A 23747-nucleotide genomic window follows, 5' to 3' on the forward strand; every position below is an offset into this window, starting at 1 on the left:
GACGGTATTTCGTAGAAAAATAACCCCATGGGCTGTTTAGTACATAACACCTACACATCAACTCGAAACCTTCAACTTCGTTTGATCAAGGTAAATCATCAAGATTCAATGTGTAATAGTCTTTGCAAATGGAATGTCCAATTTCATTACCGACTGCGAACTACAAATTTAAGACTGCAAGATTTATGGACTAAGACCTTATGTGATAATCTCGTTATTTACACCATAACCATATGCTCAAATAACTAGATTAGTGAATAACATTTTTTATTCATTACAAACTTAAATGTCAATAGTGCATTGAGATTTAATGCATAATCCCCCCCCAAAAAAAAAAAAAAAAAAATGGTACTTAAGATTCCACTAGGCTATATTAGAAATTGGTTTTGAGATGAGCCATTAGAACGGTGTGTCTATGTATAGAGGTGCAATGAGAAACTAATAATATTGTAAAACACGTAGAAGACACTGTTAGTAAGGAGTTGTCTGTCCTCAAGAGATAGCTCAATTGGCTGGGAACTACGCTTCATGAAGCGAATGTCATTAATTCGAATCCCTCCTTCTCCCTCTTGTGTGGACATGTCAAAAAAATAAAAAAATAAAAAAATAAAAAGAAGGAGAAGAAGTAGAGAGTTGTCTAGATATGATAAACAAAACATCGTTCTTGGCATTCAAGTTTGAAATGAAATATATGAGTCCAAGTACCTATGTCTTGAGAATAGTAATTTGTAGAGACAGATTATACGGTACTATACTTGGATCAAGAAAAATAGAAGAGGTAGAAATTGAAGACATGAGAACAGTCCCTTATGCCTAGGCTATGCGTGGCGTAATGTATGCCATGATAATGATTTGGATTCAGTTATCTAGTTATTACAAGATACGCAGATGCAGACTTTAATTTACAGCGGATGTAGATGACAGAAAGTCAATTAGCGGATATGTGTTCCTATAATTTCTTAGTTAAAGTAAGAAACATAATTGTGTTGCAAATTTCACAATGGAAGCTGATCACATTGCATGCAGCACAACAATAAGTAATGTCGTCTACGTTAAACATTTTGTCAACAGTTTAAATTTAGGTATACCTAACAAACTAATCAAGGTGTTTTGTGACATTATGTTCACTATCTTGTTAATAAAAAAGTAGAGCACATAGCTCCAAAGGCAAACACATTGATTTTAATCATCAAAAATATTCAAAATATAATGGAGAAGGATGAAATTAAGGTTGACTTTTTATTCTCTGGAATGAGATTGTGGCCGATCCTATTACAAATGGGTTGACTCTAGATAAATTTATAGTACAAGTAGTAACAATGGGACTAAGAAACACCTAGGTGATAGTTATATGGGTTAGCCTATATGAATGATGATATGCAACTTTGCCTGATGGGGGACATAATTGGTCATTTTTAGGCAGATGACAGTAACAAGATTAAATCTTATATGAATGTAAAGTCCACTTAAGAGACATATCATGCTTAAATTGAGTTATATTTATGCTCTGAGAGTGTAAAAGACACTAATAAAGGGTACAAGGAAAACCCTCAACAACATTAGCCTAAGAGGAAGTACTTGCTGATAATTTCGGCACAAATCAACACATTGATATTTGTGTACGACTGAAGACGTCAATGTGGAATGGGTGTGGACTATAATCCCAACCATAGGGAGTTTAATGCTGATCACTGAAAGATACTGTATTGAAAGTCACATGGAGTATGTAATCAGCGAGATAACATACGGGGAAATGTGTGGTTAGCTATGAAATTGACAAAGCGTATACATGTATGGCCAGTAAAATTGGTACCAAGGTAATCATGTTCAATAAGTTCGGCCACCCCCTGGAACCTCTTACCCTTTTTTTTTTTTTTTTCAAATTTATACGGATATTTTTGTCTTATTGAAAACATTATGAAGACATTTTTGTCCTTTTGCTGGCCTTGAGGACTACATTGACATTTTTTGATAATTTGTACAAAACATTAATTCAATCAATAATTTGAAAGAATCATTGACAATAAAGTGTTAATTTGAGAGAAGTATGAATACATTTTCTTAAAAATATCTACTGATTCATTCGATAATAACTTAGACCCTCGAAAGTGGATGCTTATTACTCTTTTTGTGCGTGAGAGAGAGAGAGAGAGAGAGAGAGAGAGAGAGAGAGAGAGAGAGAGAGAAAGAGAGATGAATCCCAATCCCACGACATTATCAAGAGGGATTTAGTTATAAGAGCAAATTGATTCCACAAAATAAGAGTTTAAACTAACATCACAAAAGCCATTACGAAAACTGATTCAACCATCACTACATATTCTGAGCATGGGATGAGGCGAGGGAACTCTTTAGCTGAATTTAGAAGAGGATGCGGGCAAGAAGCATATCTCAATATATGGCCCACCACTACCAGCAAGGGAAAGTATGTTCAGTCATGCAGGCTTTAGATTTAGATTTTTGTTCTAACCACCTTAGTCATGAAGAACAAATAATGAGCATTTCTACTCCAGCATCGACCAACTGTGAACTCTGAATGAACGACGGCAATCATGGTGGACCGCTCACTCCAGGGAAGAGCTCCGATAATTTATTGAAAAGATCCATAACCTGGAATTGGAAACAAAAAGGAAAAAAAAATTAAAATAAGGACAACTCTTGGATGCATAGTTTAATTTTAGAGAAAAAAAAATGGGGTCGAATTTGTATTCTTATAGAAACATCAATTTAAAAGCAGACACTTCTAGGAATGAAAAATCATGTCTAAGGTCAAAATTTGGCCTTACCTCCTTGTCATTTTGATATTTTGCAATGCTCAGAGGGTTCTGTGAACACTGGAAAGGCAACATAGTGTTAGAGATTTGGTATTGAAGGTTAAAAAAGAGCTTCAGGTAGAACATACATCCATGATTGCTGCTTGGACTCTTGGGTTTTGAAAGGCCTGGGCAACTTCAGGGTTGGCCATAATTTTTGCAATAGTTTCTTCAGGTGAAAGCCCAATTTGATCTGCAAAATGTAAAATAGAAGCAGAATTAAAAAAGGGAAGTTAAAACAGAAAACTAAATATCCACCCAAAAAGGGTTTACCTAGATTACACAACAATGTAATGGAACTGTATCCAAACAGAAATGTAAAACAGAGAAAAGTAAACATTATGAGATACTTAGAAGTATTCAATAAATTTAAGTCGATCTCTAAAAGAATCTTGTAATAATACCGATCTTAACATAACAACGAATGGCGGGTCAAAGGTCACTGGCGCAGTTTTGTCTACACATGGTTACAGCTACAACCAGAAAGGTTATTGTAGACATGTAAGGAAAGCTCTGCGCTACCATTTTGAGTGATGGAGCAGGAAGTGAAAGTGCTTATTTACAAAGGTACTATGTACCATTTGAATATATAATGTGAAACATCATTTATTCGACAAGAGTGAGATTTCTATCCATTTGCCTCCAATTACAACCAAACTAAAGAGTCTTAGTCATTGGCAATCAGATCATGCAATCCCACCAGAGTGGATATCAATAGTTATTATGCTGAAGTGCCTATAAACAGTATTGAAAGCAGTTAAATCATGTATTCAGAATTCAGGAAACTCAATCTGAACCTTCATAAATTGTATTAATCCAAGTCAAGTTCTTCCAAGCCAGGGGTATTAAATAAGAGCAGCTCCCCAACGTGCATTGGTAGGAAAGACCAATTGGGCACTGCGCAACGTACATGGCCATTTGATCACTCCTAAGTCCTAACCCAGGCGAGAGTGGAGAACCTTTAACGGAACATAGTTGAATTTATAAGCTTCTAACAGTCCTCGGATCAGAATGTATTTTCCAGCTTAAGGAGTTTGTAACTTGAGATTTTAAAGTTTAGACTTCTTTTCTTATTATTTCACTACCACGTGAACATTTAACTGACAAATAGCACAAGTTAAAGATTAATTTCATTCCTCCTTTTCTTTTTTTTCCAAGAACTATCAACTGTCTCCTCGCTGACCAGAATTTTCGGCAAGTCTCATTGCAAAAACACTTTATAAACTAACTAGCATCATAGCCTATCAAACTTTAATTTATTGGTGATCGATCTTGAAAAACTAATTACGTCAAAAGCCTAAAATCTATCCTCAAGTTAAGAGGATAGAATATGCCCCTAAATTCAGATCGCATGTGGTATTTCTTGAACACTACTTACTACTGAAAGACACTAGTCAGTGGATCAATTGCAAAGTCAAAAATGGTAAAACCATGGTTATTTCACGCTTTGCAGTTTCTCATAGGTTAAGAGGCAAACAATTTGTAAGAATAAAAACGAAACCAAATGTAGAAAAGGTGAGGTTTGCAAGCAACACAAGTACCAGAACTCCGAGGCAACTTGTTTTCAAATAGGAAAGGCTGAATCAACCCAATTAATCACTATTCTAACATCTTCAATGGCTGTTCCCTAAACCACACATCATGCCAAAAACTTAATTTTGACTCATCGCCCACCTCATATCTAACAAATTTGGAAAAAGTTTCCCACCCCCTCCTATATTTCTACACTCTTACTCCAAATGACCATGTTACCTCCTTAGAACACCAATCTCCCATTAAATTATCATATTTAGTTTCGATCACCAATCTTCACAAAGCCTCCAACTCAGTAGCATAACGCCATAATCATTTACCCAATAGAGCTTGATTAAACTGAATCAGGTTTCTAACCCCCAAACCACCTGATTTCAACGGAGTAGAAATTTTCGACCAGTTCACTAAATGGAACTTAAACTCATCACCAATACCCCCCAAAAAAAGTACCTTGAAAGTTTTTCAAGCCTAGTAGTCACACCCACTGGAATAGAGAAAAAAAAAAAAAAATTAAATAGGCAAATTAGAAAGAGTGCTTTTTATATTAAAGTCAATCTACCTCCCATAGATAAATAAAGCATTTTCCATCCAGCAAGCCAACGTTCCATTTTTTTAATTATGTCATTCCAAATAGATATAGCTTGTAAGAAGCACCTAATGTTAAACCCAAATACTTCATCAGTAAAGAAGAAACTCTACAGCCAAGGATACAGACCAAACCATCTACATCTCCCACATTGCACAGAAACTATCTCTGATTTTGCCAAATTAATGTTCAACCCCGATACCACTTCAAAACATAACAAAAAAAGATCGCAAATATTGAAATTGTTCAGAGTTGCCTCACACTAACAACTCTTCAGTATTCCTTGACTCCACCGAAAAACTAGATAGAAGTCCCCTATCCACGATAGTAGCCATCATCCCACTCAGAGCCTCCATAACAACCACAAACAATAATAAGGGATCCCCCCGTCTCAATCCATGAGAACTACTAAAGAATCTAGATGGTGAACTATGAATAAGAACGGAAAACCGCACCGTAGAAATACAATGCGCTATCCAATCCTTTCATTTCTCCGTAAATCCACATCTCTTCAATATATATAATAAAAACTCTCAATTAGCATGATCATACGCCTTCTCCAAGTCCAATTTACATATCACTCTAGGTTCTCCATATCTAATCCGATTATTGAAACATTCATTAGCCACCAAAACTGAATGCAAAATTTGTCAACCTCTAATGAACACATTCTGGGAATTGGAAGTAATAATCTTTCCCAAGACCAATTTTAGCCAATTAGCCAAGACCTTGGAGATAATTTTATGTACATCACCCACTATGCTAATAAGACAGAAATCTTTAATGTCCACGACACCGGCCTTTTTGGGATTAGGGAGACAAGTTGAATTAAAACTCTTCTCAAACTTCCTTCGATTATGAAGCTCCTTAAAAACTATCAAAATCTCCTCTTTTTATAACCTCTCAATACTTCTAGAAAAAAGCCATAGAGAAACCATCAGGACCTGGAGCCTTATCACCATTCAAATCCCTTACCACCTCCCACACCTCATTCTCCTCAAACTCCCCTTCCAACCAATCTCTCACATCTGCATTGACAGATAGAAATGAAAAGCCATCCTGGTTTGGTCGCCAAATAAGTTGTTAAGAATACACCTTATAGAATTGCACTATATGCTCCCTTACTTCTGTAAAGTCAGAAGATATAGATCCATTGATAACTAAAGAATCCACCGACTTATTTCTTCAATTTGAATTGACCACCTGATGGAAAATTTTGGTGTTTTTATCCCCCTCTCAACCACAGGGCCCTTGACATCTGGCTCCAACTCACTTATTCAAAAAGGACAAATCACGCCAATTCCTTAGAAATATCTTCCTTCCTCAACCCTTCTCCCTCAATAAAGGTTGTCCCTCTACAGTAAAATCCAGCTCCCGGTTACCATCCATAAGATCTTTATTTTTCTTCCCTACATTACCAAACATCTCCACATTCCATTTACTCAAGTCCGATTTCAAGGCTTTCAACTTACACGCCTCTTGCATATTAGAACACCTCTTGCACAAGACTCAAAGTTCCAGCAGGAGTCTTGTGCGGCTCAATCTGTGGAACTGTCCAATCGGGACTCTACTAAGAAGTCTTCTACTTCTATCCAAAAGCCGAGTCCTATTGTAAAGTCCTAATTCAATAGTGTCATAGCTAGATGAGATTTCAAGTGTTCTAGTTTGAATGTATTTAGAGGTAGAAACCGGTTGCTGAGTTAGTATTTATCTTAAACTCTGTAATGAACCTCTATATATGATCAATGGATGCTCGGGTATAGAGCAAGGTTTCAGCTTCTATATTTTCTATGTTCTATTAGTGCATAACGAGGAGATCCTTTAAAACTAAAAGACAACCACCATGTTTTCACCTGCTCCACAAAACCCAACGATTTTAACCACATTTTCAAATTTAAAATACTTCCTCCACCACACGATATACTACAATCCAACATCAACAGAAAATGATCCGACATGATTCTAGTGAGTCTCCTTTGAGAAACTTAAGGAAATCGCTCCTCCCATTCCGGGGATAAGAGAAACCTATCAATTCTAGACTATGACTAAATCTCAAGATTATTAGACCAAGTAAAATTCCTACCAACAAGTGGAATGTCCATGTGTCCCTAATCAAATATAAATTTCGAAAACTCCAACATAGCTGTTGATTGTCCTGACTAGCCTGATTTTTCACACGGAAAACGAACAACATTGAAATCACCTCCAATACACCACAACAATTCCCACCAAATCATGATGCCAACTATATCTTCCTAAAAGACATCAAGAAACGCCTCTCGTCTCCATCTCTACCAAAAACCCCTAGATCTCTTCTCGGATTTTGTCTAGGGAGGAGGGAGGAGTGGCTCTCCTCCCTCCCTCCTCATCCGGTTCTCTTCCTGTTTAGATCTAGTAGTTTCTCTTCTTCCTTTTGTTTTTTGTTTTTTTTTTTGGGTTTAGATCTACAGTGGTTGGGTCTTCGTTTGCGCTCACGCGTCCCGTCCGAGGCTTCATCGGCTTATTCCGATATGTTCTGTCGTTGGCGAGTTTGTGGTTGGCCACCACGCCGGTGTCGTGGCTTTTGCTTCTTGGGGTGTAGATATAAGGTTTTTGGGCCCTCCTCTTTGTGCACGTGCCTCACCGGTGGAATCTCCGTCATCGTCCGGCTCTTCCCTGTCGTCGGCATTGCCACGCGTGGCCAAGTGAGATCTAGAAGATTAGGTGTTAGATCTATAGCGGTTGGGTCATATTCTCCACGCACTCGCCACTCCGTTGGCTTCTCCGACAGATTCCGAGTTGTGCCGATGCGCATGGCCTCCATGCACCGGCTCCATTGCAATTTATTTTTTTTACCCCCTGTTACTCTGGCCTTTCCGTGGTGTTTTGGGTTTGCTTTGTAGTTCGGCTTTGGTTTGGATTTGTTTTGTATTTTGGATTTGCTCTGTAGTTTGCTTTGGGTTTTGTTGGGGGTTGTTACTGTTTTTTGGGTTCTGTTGGGAGCTGTTACTATTCTTTGGGTTGTGGGTGGTGTCTGGGTTTTGGTTCTTGTGGGTGCTCTTTGGGTGTTTCGGGTGTTGTGGGTGGGTGTTTGTTGGGATCGTTGCTGTTTTTGGGCTTTGTTCTTGGGTTCTGGGTTTGTAAGAACTCTATTGTATACAATTTGTTTATGTAAGGGCGCCTTACGCTTTTTTAATAAAGTTACTTCTTACTTATAAAAAAAAAAAAAAAACTATATCTTCCTAAAGATACCTCCTTTCAACATTATCATTTGTACCAAACACCCACACAAACGCCCATTCAACATTATCAATAACACTTCTAAAAGAACATGCTACTGAAAAATTTCCCACACAATCCTCAATCTATTCCACTGCCTGCCTATCCAATATTAACAAAATTCCACCTGATGCCCCTCTCAACCCCAAATATGTCCAATCCACATGTTAGCATCCCAATAAACTATGAATCACCTCCCTAGAAATATACTTCAATTTTGTCTCTTGTAATCAGATAATGCCTACCTTCCAATCTCTGAGAAGACTCCTAATCCACAACCTTTCCTCATTCAGCCCTTTTACGTTCCATTAGAATATTTTGAGTTTAGAAAGAACTATTCGATGCCCCCCCTTTCCTTTCCCTATATTAGAGTGTCCTCCCTTTATGTCATAATTAACAGAACAAACCAGCCTCTTTTGCTCGCAGTTTCCTTGGTTCGCTGTCCTAGAACAAAAATCTGGATCACTAACTAAGCTGTTATGATGTCTACTTCCTTGAATAGCAAAAAAATAGAGCTACCATTTGCTCCTTAAAGCCCTAACACAACAGCCCCACTACAAGACAAATTCTTCACCCAGTCAAACGCCCAATCTGCAGACACTAAGGGGGATACTACCTGTTCTTCATGTCAATGGACAGCACAGTTGTCCATAATTGTTTCTTGTTTCCTTATTTTTAGCCCACGATTGTTTCCTTATTTCTCCATTTATTATTTTGTATAGTTAGCATATATATTTGACAGATTATAGTTTACATGTATAGGGCTAGAATCATGCGGGACCTTATTTCCTTTCCATGTATAGCATCCTTGTAAAGTCTATATAATACACAGAACTCAAGGCTAAATCATTCAGCCATTCACATAATATTTTGTCATGGTATCAGAGCCCAATTGCTAAGTTTTCCTTTCCCTGCATTTTTTTTCCTTCTTCTCGGTTTCGGACGTGACGGTGGTGGGTTTCGGTCAGGTCTGTGGTGTACCCGTGATTTTTTTTTTTCTCCTCGTTGGGTCTGGTCTGAGTCTATCGGACCAGTCTGTGTGGTCCTGTGGTGTCGGTGCAGTCTCCCCTTGGTGGTTCTGGTGTTTCGCTGGTTTGGGTACTCACCGCATAGTGGTCTGTCACTCTCGGCACAATCCTCTCGGCCCTAGTCTCTCGGAACAGTCTTCTACAGCTTGTGTTGGTGTTTTCGGCAGCCTCCGTTTGAGGTATCGGTGGTTTTTCTCGGTCACTTCTGTGTGGCGGTGCAATCTGTCATTCTCGGTAGTTTTCTTGGCACTTCTTTGGGCAACAGTGCAGTCTGTCACTCTCGGGTTCTATTTATTCTCTATGGATTCTGCTCCTGTGTGTGTTAAGTTTACAGGCACCAATTATGCTACCTGGGCATTTCAGTTTGATTTTTTCTCAAGGGCAAAGCACTTTGGGGTCATATTGATGGCACGGATGTCGAACCATCATCCACTTCTGAAAAATCTAAGGCTGACGGGTCTTCTCCGTCATGGGCTGTGCTTGATGCACGTATCATGTCCTGGCTTCTTGGTTCAGTGGAGTCTCATATTGTCACCCACTTGCGGCCCCATCGCTCTGCTCAATCCATGTGGGCTTATTTGAAGAAGGTTTATCATCAGGATAATGATGCTCGTTGCTTTCAGTTAGAACATGCAATTGCCATGTTTCAGCATGGTAGTCTTTCCATCCAAGACTATTACTCGGCATTTTTGACTCTTTGGCAAGAATATACTGCCTTGGTTATCGTGGAAGTTCCTGTTGCTGCCCTTTCCACTATTCAGACTCTTCACGCCACTACCCAGCGTGATCAGTTTCTTATGAAACTTCGTCCAGAATATGAATCTGTTCGCTCCTCTTTACTGAATCGATCTCCTGTTCCCTCTCTTGATGTTTGTTTTGGTGAGTTACTTCGCGAAGAACGTCTTAGTACTCAAACTATTTTGGAGCAATCTCATGGCAATTTTGGGCCCGCAACTGTGGCCTTCTCTGCCCAAGGACGTGGACCACCTATGCATTCTCGAACCTTGCAGTGTTTCTGCTGCAAGGCATCTGGGCATATTGCTGCTAATTGTCCTAAAAAATTTCTGTTCTTATTGCAAGAAGAAGGGTCACATTATCAAAGAATGTCGTATTCGTCCCCAGAATCGTCCGGCCCAAGCATTTCAGACTTCGGTTCTTGCCACGCCTTCTGCCGCTCTTGTCTCTCCTTCAGATGCGTCCTCTATTCCTGCCCCTCCTGCACTAGATTACTGCACTCCAGCAATGGTGCAACAGATTCTAATTTCAGCCTTATCAGCAATGGGGTTTCAAGGTAACCATTCCCATCAACTTTGGTACGTGGACTCGGCTGCTTCTAATCACATGACTCCTACTCACACCGCTTTTGAGTCATGTTCGGCCCTATGATGGTCAATCTGTTATTCAGACTGCCAATGGCAGTTCCTTGCCAATAGCTGCTATCGGAGATGCCTCTTCTACGCTTACTGATGTGTTTCTTGCTCCTCAACTTTCCACGAATCTTATTTCTGTTGGCCAATTAGTTGAAAACAATTGTGATGTTAAATTTTCTGGTGATGGTTGTGGTGTGCAGAACCAGGTAACGGGGGAGCAGATCGCGAAGGGACCTAAAGTGGGGCGCTTGTTTCCACTATTTTTGCCTGTTCCAGTTTCTTCTATTAAGTCTTTTGCTTGTAATAATGTTTCCGATCTAAGTATGGTGTGGCATCGTCGTTTGGGCCATACCAATACTCAGATCGTATCCCATGTATTGAACTCTGGTTTACTTGGTAATAAAAACCGTTATTCTTTCTCTCTTGAGTGTGCTTCTTGCAAACTTGGTAAAAGCAAAATTCTTCCCTTCCCTTTGCATGCTAGTCGGGCATCTCACTGCTTTGACCTTATCCATAGTGATGTTTGGGTCCCTTCCCCAGTGAGTTCACATGAAAAATTTAAATACTATGTGACTTTCATTGATGATCATAGCAGATTTACTTGGGTCTAATTTCTTCGCTCTAAATCTGGGTCTTTCGTACTTTCACTGAGTTTTTTGCGTATGTTGACAATCAATTTTCTTCTTCTATTAAGACATTACGAACCAATTCCGGTGGTGAATATTTGTCTACTGAGTTTCAGGCTTTCTTGGTGTCTAAGGGTATTCTTCATCAACGTTCATGTCCCTCTACTCCTCAACAAAATGGAGTAGCCGAACACAAAAATCGTCATCTCTTCGATGTGGTACGTACTCTCTTGTTAGAATCCTCTGTTCCGTCCATGTTTTGGGTAGAGGCTATGAAAACTACTACTCACTTGATTAATCGTTTACCTTCTCAAGTCCTACATATGGAGTCTCCCTATTTCCGCTTATTTGCTAAGCAACCTAGTTATGATAACCTTCGTACTTTTGGTTGTGTATGTTTTGTTCATTTACCTCCTCATGAGCGACATAAATTATCTACTCAATCTGTCCGATGTGCTTTCTTGGGATATAGTGTGTGTCAAAAGGGATTTGTTTGCTATGATCCTATCTTACATCGTACTCGCATTTCTAGGAATGTTATTTTCTTTGAAAACCAACATTTCTTTCCTGTGTCCTCTCTGCCATTATCTTCTACTGTGGTTCTTCCCTCCTTTGAGGAGCAGCTCTCAGATCTTCCTCCCGTCAGTTCTCGATTTAAACCAGGTATTGTATATACAAGACGCTCCCGCCCACAATCTCTTCCGATGGCTCACCCAGTATCTGATCCTACCACGCTCCAGATTCAGTCAGTGGCAGCGCCTCCTGTGCCTTTGGTTTGTCGCTCTTCTCGAGTGTTTGTCACTCCGGATAGGTATGGATTTCGTTCTTCCAATTCTGGCAATTCTATTTCAGCTCTTACTGCTACATTGGCCAATTTTGATATCCCCACCTGCTACTCACATCCTGCCAAGCATGATTGTTGGCGACACGCTATGCAGGAAGAAATTGCCGCTCTAGAGGCCAATCACACCTGGGACATTGAGCCCTGTCCTCCTACTATTGTGCCTCTGGGATGCAAATGGGTTTACTCAGTCAAAGTTCGATCTGATGGAAGTTTGGACCGTTACAAAGCTCGGCTTGTTGCTCTTGGGAATAATCAAGAGTATGGTGTCAATTATGAAGAGACCTTTGCTCTAGTGGCTAAAATGACTATTGTTCGTACGATTCTCGCCCTTGCTGCTTCCAGTGATTGGCCCCTACATCAGACGGATGTCAAAAATGTTTTTCTTCATGGGGATCTTAAAGAGTGTATTTATATGAAGCCACCTCCAGGATTGTTTCCCTCTTCGACTTCACATGTGTGTAAGCTTCGTCACTCTCTTTATGGTCTCAAACAGGCTCCGAGGGCTTGGTTTGATAAATTCCGCACCACTTTATTACAATTTTCATTCAAGCAGAGCAAGTATGACACTTCCTTGTTTCTTCGGAAATCCAACATGGGTATTGTTCTTCTATTGGTTTATGTTGATGATATTGTGATCACTGGTTCCGATTCCACTTTACTTGACCAGCTCAAAACTCATCTCTCGGAGTCCTTTCATATGAAAGATCTTGGGTCTCTCACATATTTTCTTGGTCTTGAGGTGCATCGTGGTCCCTCCGGCATTTCCCTCAATCAACATAAGTATGCCAATGACTTGGTGGCTACAGCTGGTCTTCAAGAGGCTCCTTCTGTTGATACTCCCATGGAATTACATGTCAAGCTTTGCAAAGAGGAGGGCGACTTACTTGTTGATCCCAGTTTATACCGGAAGTTGGTGGGTAGCCTCGTTTATCTCACCATTACTAGACCGGACATTTCTTTTGCTGTCCAGCAAGTCGGCCAGTTCCTTCAGACTCCACGTCATCTACATTTGACTGCTGTCCATAGGATCATACGCTATGTTCACGGTACTTCTGCCCGTGGCTTATTCTTCCCTGCCAGCAATTCTACTCGTCTTGCCGCTTATAGTGATGCTGATTGGGCTGGTTGTGCGGATACTCGTCACTCCATCACTAGTTGGTGTGTGTTCTTAGGTGATGCCTTTCTGAGTACCGCGCAATGTCTCTTGCTTGTTCAGAAATTATTTGGCTTCGCGGTTTGCTTGCTGAGTTAGATTTTTCTGAGACCGATCCTACACCTCTACATGCCGATAATACAAGTGCTATTCAGATCACGGCCAATCCTGTTTATCATGAGCGCACCAAGCATATTGAAGTGGACTGTCACTCTATCCGGGAAGCCTTTGAAGCTCGTATTATCACTCTTCCACATATTTCCACTGATCTACAAATTGCTGATATCTTCACCAAGGCTCTCACTCGTCATCGACATTGCTTCCTAAGTAGCAAATTGATGCTTGTTGATCACCCTGCATCAATTTGAGGGGGGCTGTCAATGGACAGCACAGCTGTCCATAATTGTTTCTTGTTTCCTTATTTTTAGCCCACGATTGTTTCCTTATTTCTCCATTTATTATTTTGTATAGTTAGCATATATATTTGACAGATTATAGTTTACATGTATAAGGCTAGAATTATGCGGGACCTTATTTCCTTTCCATGTATAGCATCCTTGTAAAGTCTATATAATACACAGAACTCAAGGCTAAATCATTCAGCCATTCACATAATATTTTGTCACTTCAATCATAGCAATTGGATGTACTATTAATGGTTCATTTCCTTTAACTTCCTTGTTAGGAACGGTCACCACTGCAAAGAATTCATCTTGTCTCTATTCAAATCATTACCTGCACCTCCTTTGAATTTGAACCTTCTAATTTCCCTCCCCCCAATTTGTCTTCCACAGTAAACATGGACCCATCCCCATCCCCATCCCCATTATAATTCCCAAACCCATCCTCATATTGAACACCCGATGAAGACCCATGTATCAAAAATCCACTCCCCTGCCTTCCTAAACCCTCATTACCATTCAAACAGTTTGCTCTTTCCCCCTTTAAGGTCTGAACCTCAAAATTTCCTTCCCCCACCCCATTCTCCAACAAAACCCAAGGATACCCAACATTCATACCCACTGCCAAAGACTTGTTCACCTGCAAGCCTTTCCCTTACTTCTTACCTCTTGATCCAAAATCAGAAATAGAACCTGATGAAATCCTCTGTAACAGAGACCCACCCTCCTGCCGTATAACTCCCTCAACACCGGCAGCATTTTCTTTTTCCTTCAGTATTGTTTGTATAAGACCCAGGTATCTTGGTGTCTTCTTCTGTAATCGTCTGAGCAATATCGAAGCTTGCCGAAGTCTCAACCTCAACTCCGTCTTGAACTTCAATAGCCGCAGCTTTTGGCCGAGGTACTGCCGGAAAATCGACTTTCTTACCAGCCTTGCTCGTACCCACTGCACCACCCACCTCACCTTCCTTCACTCTCCATTTCTCCATTGATGTCAGTTTAGATCGCCGATGGTAAACAGCCCCCAGTTGTGACCCATCAAGGCTCTTCGAAGAAGTCTGGGCTTCAACAGTTGCATTCGGCTCAGCCTTACAGGACACCGACTCTTTCTCCCCAACGCTGTTAGGCTTCTTCCCATCCAGCCCATTGGACTTAGGGGCCATTTGTTTCGAAGTAAAATGTTTTCTGTTGGAAAATATTTTCTGTGAGAAAATGATTTCAACTAAGAACATTTTTCATTGTTTGACTCGTACGGAAAATCAGCGATTGTGGGCAGTGGTCGACGACCTTCGATGGCGGCCAAAAATTGTTGGCGACTTCCGGCAAACTATGGTGGTAGATTCCGCGAGACAGAGGCATGCGGCCAGCAATCTCTAGCAACCTCCGGCGGTAGAGGATAATGACTTGCGAGAGAGTGCATGTAAGGAGAAGCTCAAACTTAGATAATGGTCCACGATTTAAAAAAAAAAAAAAGACAACAATTTTACGGAAATTAAAGAAGGTTTTTCTAATACACTGAAAATATGGTTGGTTTGACCATGATTGTCGGTCGTACCAAAAACCGGAAAATAGGAAAAAAGCTTTCCAGAAAACATTTTACGTCGAAACAAACGGAACCTTAATTAAGCTTACGCCCTTTTTAACACTAGGACCCAAACCATTTAAGCCCACTCCTTCGATCCCTTGTGACATGGGCTCACGCATTATATTAACAATCTCAAGCCCATACGTTTGTGCCGCTTCTATTCTCTCTAGATATCTCTCCACTTCCCTTTTAAAGGATGCCAACAGATTTTTGACAAAACTTAAATCACGAAGATCCTCCATGCCCAACTAAGGCAAAACTTAAGTCACGAAGATCCTCCATGCCCAACTAAGGAAATATATTGTCACGGCCAGCTTGAACACCAAAATAATCAGGTAACGGCTGCTCATCCCTTCTACCAGAATCTTCTGTATCCCTCACCGATTGAGTCCCCAAAATGCCCACTATACCCCTACTAGAAGACTATTTTCTGGGAATGTCCCTTCCTTACTAGGACATCCACGTACGACCATCATCCTTGATCCTCCAACCTCCGTGCCAACAACTTACCAACATGCCCCTTACTGTTAACGATACTCCCAACAACCGCCTTCTCGAAATAGCTAACCCCCTTCCTCATCTGAACAACACAGTTGCACCACCCGGAGGTCCTCTAGAATGAGGATCAAACTTCACTGTGCCCTCCTGCACCGAATTCCGATAACTCCAGAAATCTTACGTAGTTTTTTTTTTTTTTTTTTTTTTTTTTGATAAGTAATAGCAATTTATTAAAAAGCGCAGAGGGGCGCAACCCTTATACACGGGAAGTATACAAGAGAGCCCCTAACAGGGTCGAACAGAAAATAAATTTAAGAAATCTACATAAGTAAATACACTCAAACTATGGTGTGGCGCTATCCAAAAATATAAAGTATCGATCAGCCGCTTCCGAAGCTCCACCATAGATGTCTCTACATCTTCAAACAGACGAGCATTCCGCTCCCTCCAAATACACCAAAGCAAGCACAAAGGAGCTAAACGCCAAGCCTCTATAGCTTGACCACTCCCCATTGCCGCTCCCCAACTCTTTAACAACTCCAACACCGTTCGTGGCATAACCCACTCAACCCCAAATAAAATAAGAATGTAGCTCCAAAGAGCCTGGGCGACCTCGCAATGAAGCAACAAGTGATCTATAGACTCCCCACTCTTCTTGCATAAACAACACCACTCCATTACTATTACATTCCTCTTACGCAAGTTATCATGCGTCAATATTTTGCCCAAAGCCGCTAACCAAACGAAGAAAGCCACCCTTGTTGGAGCCTTAACACGCCAAATATTCTTCCAAGGAAAATAAGGGCCATCTTCATTAATGAGCTCATCGTAGAAGGATCTCACCTCAAATAAACCTTTTTTGGAGGGATTCCACACTAATCTGCCACTCTCTCCTTGACGAGTCGAAGTGGAATATAATCGATCGAAGAAAGAAAGGACCATGTCCATCTCCCAATCCTGGATTTGTCTCGTGAAAAGAACATTCCACTGAATTACACCATTATGAACCACCAAATTATCCGCCACCAACGCGTCTTTGTTCCTTACTATAGAAAAAAGAGCTGGAAAGCATTGCTTCAAGGAACCATCCTCACACCACCAATCTTGCCAAAAGCTAATATTTGATCCACTGCCCACTTCAAAACGAACGAAGTTGCGGAATTTCTCCCACCCCCTCCTTATATGTTTCCATACACCCACTCCAAAAGAACCCGAAACCTCTTTCGAGCACCACCCACCCTCTAGACTCTGGAATTTGGCATCTTACATAGTTTTTCTCACACCTCTGTGCCACATACGCCATACGACCCACCCTAAAAGTCCAACAAACTTCTCGTGAATACTATCCTCTGCTGAACTTCTCCAATGAATTCAACAGCCACCCCGTGCTAGTCTTGCCCAATAGCACTGCTCGATCACTCCTCTACTCTCAGCCAAGCGAATACTACCATTATGACTTTCAAACAGAACTTCAAAGGCTTTTGATTAGACAAAAAAAAAACCCACACATAACCCATCTCTCCGATAGCACTGTATTCTAATTAATTACATCTTATCCTATAATCCTAATTTAATAGGAAATGACGAATGTAACCATTTAACTATTATTCTAAAATATCCACAACAAGCATATACAATCTTAATCTTTCATTTTAAAGGGTTGTCAAACATCAACAGTGGAATAGAAGCTTTTTTGTTTTCTTGGTGGTTAAGCAATGAATCAAGTTAAAAGAAGAAGAAAGAGGGGAAAGATATCCCACAAGTCAAATGAGGATTTGTTAGGCATCACATTGTGATCCTCAACATGGAGACCAAAGAAACTCTTTGAGGTATCTTCAGCATCCCCCTCATAAAACGTTGTACATTAATCATGTCGTCAGTTGAGAAGTTTGACTAGGAAAGTGTAAACTAAATACAAAAGTAGGGTAAAAGCTTTAGGCGCCGAATACATAGGTCTTGATATTGATACAGTATATATAGATATTACAGGCTGCCGTGTATGTATGGTATATTATACAAGAGCAATTCTATTCTATATTTACAAAGGTTAAATAAGGCAAGAAATAGGTAATATAGCCGTTGGTTAATGTGGAATTAATGAGATATATGGAGAAGATATTTGGTTGTCTAGTTTAGGAAGTCTTCCTTGAATCAAGGCTAACGGCTCTAGGGTTTGTTTGTGAGCTGTAGTGGCGGCTAGGGTTTCTGTAGAGGGTTCGGGTAGGCTCGTATCCTTAACACTCCCCCGCAAACTGATGGGAGGGACGACCGGAAGTTTGGCACGCAAGAAGCAAAACCAATCAGCATTGAGTCCTTTGGTGAAGATGTCAGCTACTTGATCAAGGGTGGAGATGTACCGAAGTTGGATGTCGCGGTTGGTGACTTTTTCCCGGATGAAATGGATGTCAACTTCAATATGTTTGGTGCGGGTGTGTGAAACTGGGTTGGAGGCTAAAGACAGTGCTCCTGAATTGTCACACCAAATGGTTGGTGGAGACGGAAGTGAAATCTGCAGTTCTTGGAATAGCATACGGAGCCAGTAAAGGTCTGAGGTGGCAAGGGCCATTGCACGATACTCGGCCTCTGTGCTGGATCGGGAAACGACGTGTTGCTTTTTGGCGGACCATGAGACGAGGTTGGAGCCGAGGAAGATGCCAAAGCCAGTGGTGAAGCGGCGGTCGTTGGGGTTGCCAGCCCAGTCAGAGTCACAGAATCCGGTGAGTTGAAGGGAGCCTGGAGTGTAGCGAAGGCCGAAATCAATGGTGCCTTTGAGATACCGAAGCACTCGTTTAGCTGCGGTTCAATGAGTGGATGTGGGGCTGTGCATATGCTGACACAGTTGGTTGACGGAGTAGGCGATGTCTGGACGAGTGAGAGTGGCGTATTGGAGAGCTCCAAGGATTTGGCGGTATTCAGATGGATTGGGAAGGGCGTCTCCATCAAACTTGGACATTTTGGAGCCGGATGTGCATGGGGTGCGGTAAGGCTTGGAGTCAAGCATGCTGGCACGGATGAGGATGTCTTGGATGTACTTGGTTTGCCGTAAGTGTAGCCCAGAGGAGTCGCGGGTAGTTTGGATGCCAAGGAAGTAGGAGAGGGAGCCGAGGTCTTTGATAGCAAAGACAGCTTGTAGTTTGGTGATGATGGATTGAATGGTGACCACATTATTACCTGTAACAATAATATCATCCACATACACTAAAACGAAAATGTGAGAACTGTTAGAGTGATATAAAAATAGTGAAGGATCCACTTGGGAGCTGGAAAAACCAATTTCGAGTAAAGTTTGAGAGAGACGGGTGAACCAGGCCCGAGGAGCCTGTTTTAGGCCATATAAGGCTTTGTGCAATTTGCACACATGATGAGGGAAGGCAAGGTCCACAAAACCTTGCGGTTGCTCCATGTACACATCTTCATCGAGTAATTCGTGAAGGAAGGTGTTTGAGACATCTAGCTGTTTGAGGGTCCAGTTGAAGGTAATGGCTAAGACTAAGAGTAAGCGAATGGTGGCGGGTTTAATGACGGGACTGAAGGTGTCGTGGTAATCGATAACGCAAAGTTGGTCAAAGCCCTTGGCGACGAGGCGGGCTTTGTAGCGTTCGACAGTGCCGTCCGGATTTTGTTTGACTTTAAACACCCATTTGTTGCGAACAACATTGTGGTGTAATGGACGAGGGCATAAGGACCAAGTGTTATTGTGTAAGAGAGCTTGAAATTCAGTAGTCATAGCAGCAACCCATTCGGGTTTAGAGGCTACCTGCTTATAGAGAGATGGTGCGGGTGGAAGGATGACAGATGTGAGTGTAACTAAGGGTGTCTGCTGAGGAAGGAGGTAAAACCAGGGAATGATCTGGGTTTGGAGGAGCCAATAAGGGAACGAGTGATGGGTCGGTTACTGGGAAGGAGAAGGGGGGCAGGAATAAGGGAGGGAATGGAGGCAGGACTGGGGTGAATAGGGGAATGTGGGTTGGGGGAGGCGGGCAGGGAAGAGGGGAAGGGGGGGGCGATGGGGGATGATGGAGCTGAGTCAAGGGTGGGGGGCTGAGTTGATGGGGGAATAGGAAGTGGTGATGAGGAAAGAGTGGAAGGAGGGTGATTGGATAGTTGGGCAGGTTGAAAGAGAATCGGAGTTGCTGGAGGTGTGGTGATAGTGCAGGAACCGGATGGGAGAGTTGGACTCTTAGAGGGGAATTTTGATTCATCGAACACGACATTGCGGGAAAGGAAGACTTTTTGGGATTGGGGTTCAAGGTAGCAGTAGCCGCGTTGATCGGCTCCATAGCCAAGAAAGATGCAAGGTTTGCTTCGAAAAGTTAGTTTGTGGGAAGCATACGGGCGAAGAAGTGGATAACATAGGCAACCAAAGCTTCGGAAGAGAGTGTAATCAGGTTCCTTGAAAAGAATGGAGAAGGGAGACTGGTTTTGAAGGACTTTGGTGGGTAATCTGTTAATAAGAAAGACTGATGTGAGGAAAGAGTCGACCCAGTATTTGGCAGGGAGACCGGACTGTGCAAGAAGAGTTAAACCAGTTTCGACGATGTGGCGGTGCTTCCTCTCAGCAATGCCATTTTGTTGAGAGGTGTGAGGGCATGTGAGGCGATGAAAAATGCCATTGTTAGTGAAAAATTGTTTGAATGCAGTGGAGGTGTATTCTCCACTATTATCAGATTGAAAATACTTAATTTTGGTGTCAAATAAATTTTCAACAAGTAATTTGAATTTGATAAAATAGGAAAGAACATCACTTTTATTAAATAAGGGGTACAACCATGAAAAACGACTGAATTCATGGAGTGCAAAGGGGGGATTGTGTCGAGGAGAGAATGGAAGGTTGGAGAAACGGTTATGGGGTGAGGAGTGACGGTACTGACCAGGTGGTTTAGGAAACTGAGGTTTTCTGATGCTAGGGTTGTTGCTGTAGGAAGGTTTGGGACGGTGTGCATGGAGTGCAAAGGATCCGATTTCAGGGGTAAGGGCTTGTTGTTGATTCTGGAGTAGTATTTCATGGCTAAGCAACTCGGATTGAAAATCCTGGAATGTGGTTTTCTCGGTCACGTAAGGAAAATGCAGTAACAAAAGGATTAAAAGTAGGGTTGATACCGTTAATAACGTAAGAAATAAGGTCATCATCATCGACGGGTTTACCTACAGCTGAAAGTTCATCAGCCCACGACTTGGCTTGATTGAGATATTCGGTGCACGTCTTAGTCCCCTGCTGCAAGCTTTGTAACTGACGCTTGAGATGGGAGATGCGTGATTTAGATTGACCAGCAAACCGTGTGGACAGAGAGGTCCATGCAAGCCTCAATGTGTTCAAACTGTACATCGAGGGCACAAGAGAAGGTGCTAAAGAGCATATGATGAGACTCAAGAGTTGCTGGTCTCGTCTCAGCCATGCAACATAGGCTGGGTTTGGAATCTGGGCGTCACCAGTGGCATTGGTGACGGTTCTGGGCAAACAGGGATCTGTTCCATCAAGTAGGCCCTGGAGATCATAACCACATAGGATTGGTTGAAACTGAGCAACCCAGCCTAGGTAGTGAGGACCTTCCAATTTGATGCTGCCGAGTTGAGTGACATTGGGCAAAAAGTTGGTTTCAGCAGTGTTTGTGTTGGCCATGGGAGAGCGTTGGCTATTGGTAGGCTCTGATACCATGTAAACTAAATACAAAAGTAGGGTAAAAGCTTTAGGCGCTGAATACATAGGTCTTGATATTGATACAGTATATATAGATATTACAGGTTGCTGTGTATGTATGGTATATTATACAAGAGTAATTCTATTCTGTCTTTAGGTTAAATAAGGCAAGAAATAGGCAATATAGCCGTTGGTTAATGTGGAATTAATGAGAGATATGGAGAAGATATTTGGTTGTTTAGTTTAGGAAGTCTTCCTTGAATCAAGGCTAACGGCTCTAGGGTTTGTTTGTGAGTTGTAGTGGCGGCTAGGGTTTCTATAGAGGGTTCGGGTAGGCTTGTATCCTTAACAGAAAGGTTTAGGGTTGTATCACATAATTTTAAAAGTTTTAGATCTTCAATTGCGGTATGTGGAGTACTAATATGGTTGATTTGTCACCCAACTTCAAAGTCAGACTCTCACCCCCAACAACAAGGGAAAAAATGAGAGAGAGAGAGAGAGAGAGAGAGAATTAATACACCGATTAGATAGACTACACACATCAAACTCTAAATGACTTGGGGTAGTCTCAATCCCATCTTTCAAGCAAAACAAATCCATAGTCTCTTGAATCAATACCATAGCTATCCTTATCCAATACTGCTAGCTACAAATATCAATTGGACAATGCAATTCTCTAAGTGGGGAGGCTTTGTGGAGATTGGTTGTGGTTTTAAATATGACAGCATGTGGGGAGGGTGGTGTTCTAATGCGGTCAATGGGTCTTACAGGGTTGGGGTGTGGAGAAATATTAGGGGGGTGGAGGGATTTCTCTAGATTTATTAGATTTAGGGTGGGCAATGGTTCTAAGATCAGATTTTAGCATGATGGGTAGTGTGTGGATGAAGCTTTGAAGGCAGCTTTCGAGGAGTTGTTTAACATAACTTGCTTTTAAGGAGGCTTTGGTGACAGATCATTTGCAGTTTTCTAATGACACTATATAGTAGAACATCACCTATATTAGATCAGTGCATGACTAAGAGGTGGTTTCGATTTCCTCGTTCTTTAACTTTTTGTATTCTCTCAAGTTGAAACTAGGTGGTGAGGATAAGATTTGTTGGATTCCTTCCAAAAGGTGGGTTTTTGAGGTTAGATCTTTTTACAATACGTTGATCCCCCCCAATGGGTCTCCTTTTCCTTGGAAGAGCATTTGGCGGAATAAGACTCCTTTGAGAATGGCGTTGACAGTATTAAGAGACATTATTTGGATGGCTGCCTACATTTGTTCTCGTTTTTCTAATTGCTTATAATTTTTTTTGTGTGTTATTTTTCTTAATTGTGTTTCTCTTGTTCGAATATTTCAAGGGCGGTTGATCTTAAGGATTTTCAACCAGTTGGTCTAGTGAGTGGCATCTACAAAATTATTGCTAAAGTTTTAGTTAACAAGTGGAAATGGTTTTGGAGAATATTATTTCCAAGTCCTAGAACGCTTTCATCATCATGGCCCTTTTCTTGTTTCTTTTGTTTGTGTCCGGTCCATTGGGGGTGTGTGTGTGTGTTTTTTTAAGGCTTATCCAGGGATGCTACGCCGGGGCATCAAATTCCTCTTTTTTCTTTTGATGCTAATCTCACATCGAGAGCAGCTCCTTTGTTCAGGGTCATTAGAAACTAGGAGTGCCAAGCAAATTGGACATAGAAAAAGCTTATGATCACATTAACTGGGATCTTTTGTTGTACATGCTGAGGATGTGCGGTTTTTGGGAGAAATCGCGTTCCTGGATAGCTCATTGTATCTGTTCCGTTTGCTTTTCTGTTTTGGTGAACGACACTCTTACCCATTTTTTTGGTAGTTCTTGTGGTCTGAGACAGGGAATCCTGTCTCCATTATTGTTTGTTGTTGTTATGGAGACTTTAGGTGAGATGATCTAGTTGCAGTGAGGGGAGGTCTTTTATTTGGCTTTTATGTGGGGCATAGGGATGCTGGTCGGATCAATACCTCTCAACTTTTGTTTGCGAATGACACTTTGATTCTTTGCGGAGCGGATCCAGATCACCTTTGTCCTCTATGGTGCTTGTTTCTATGCTTTGAAGCTGTTTCAGGTTTGAAGATTAACTTTGCTAAGTTAGAATTGGTCCCTGTTGGTAATGTAATGTCAATAATGTAGAAGGTCTAGCATGCATTTTGGGTTGCAGGGTTTCATCTTTGCCTAAAAAGTACCCAGGTCTTCCGTTGGGTGCTTCTTTTAAGGCCAAATCTATTTGGGATGGCATTGTTGAGAAGATTGAGTGTCGTTTGGCTGGTTGGAAGCAAGCGTACTTGTCTAAAGGGTGTAGGAGACCCTTGATTAAGAGTACCTTACCTAATCTGGCTACTGATTTCTTGTCTTTTTTCCCCCTCTCGGCTAGAGTTGCTAGGTGAATTGAGAAGTTACGAC

The 23747-nt window shown here is 41.4% G+C and overlaps 1 protein-coding gene across 1 annotated transcript in view; it reads right to left on the reverse strand.

Annotated features, from left to right (window-relative positions):
* Nucleotides 1-2194: 2194 nt before the first annotated feature.
* Nucleotides 2195-23747, reverse strand: part of LOC133882180 (protein TIC 40, chloroplastic) — a 50987-nt gene continuing 29434 nt past the window's right edge. The window contains exons 12-14 of the mRNA XM_062321294.1: nucleotides 2903-3006; nucleotides 2787-2834; nucleotides 2195-2610 (exon numbers count right to left, since the gene is read on the reverse strand). Coding sequence (XP_062177278.1) covers nucleotides 2551-2610; nucleotides 2787-2834; nucleotides 2903-3006 — 212 coding nt within the window. The 3' untranslated portion in view covers nucleotides 2195-2550. The remainder of the gene's footprint in view (nucleotides 2611-2786; nucleotides 2835-2902; nucleotides 3007-23747) is intronic.

This window comes from Alnus glutinosa, chromosome 11, assembly GCF_958979055.1.
Source record: "Alnus glutinosa chromosome 11, dhAlnGlut1.1, whole genome shotgun sequence".
Lineage (NCBI taxonomy): Eukaryota > Viridiplantae > Streptophyta > Magnoliopsida > Fagales > Betulaceae > Alnus > Alnus glutinosa.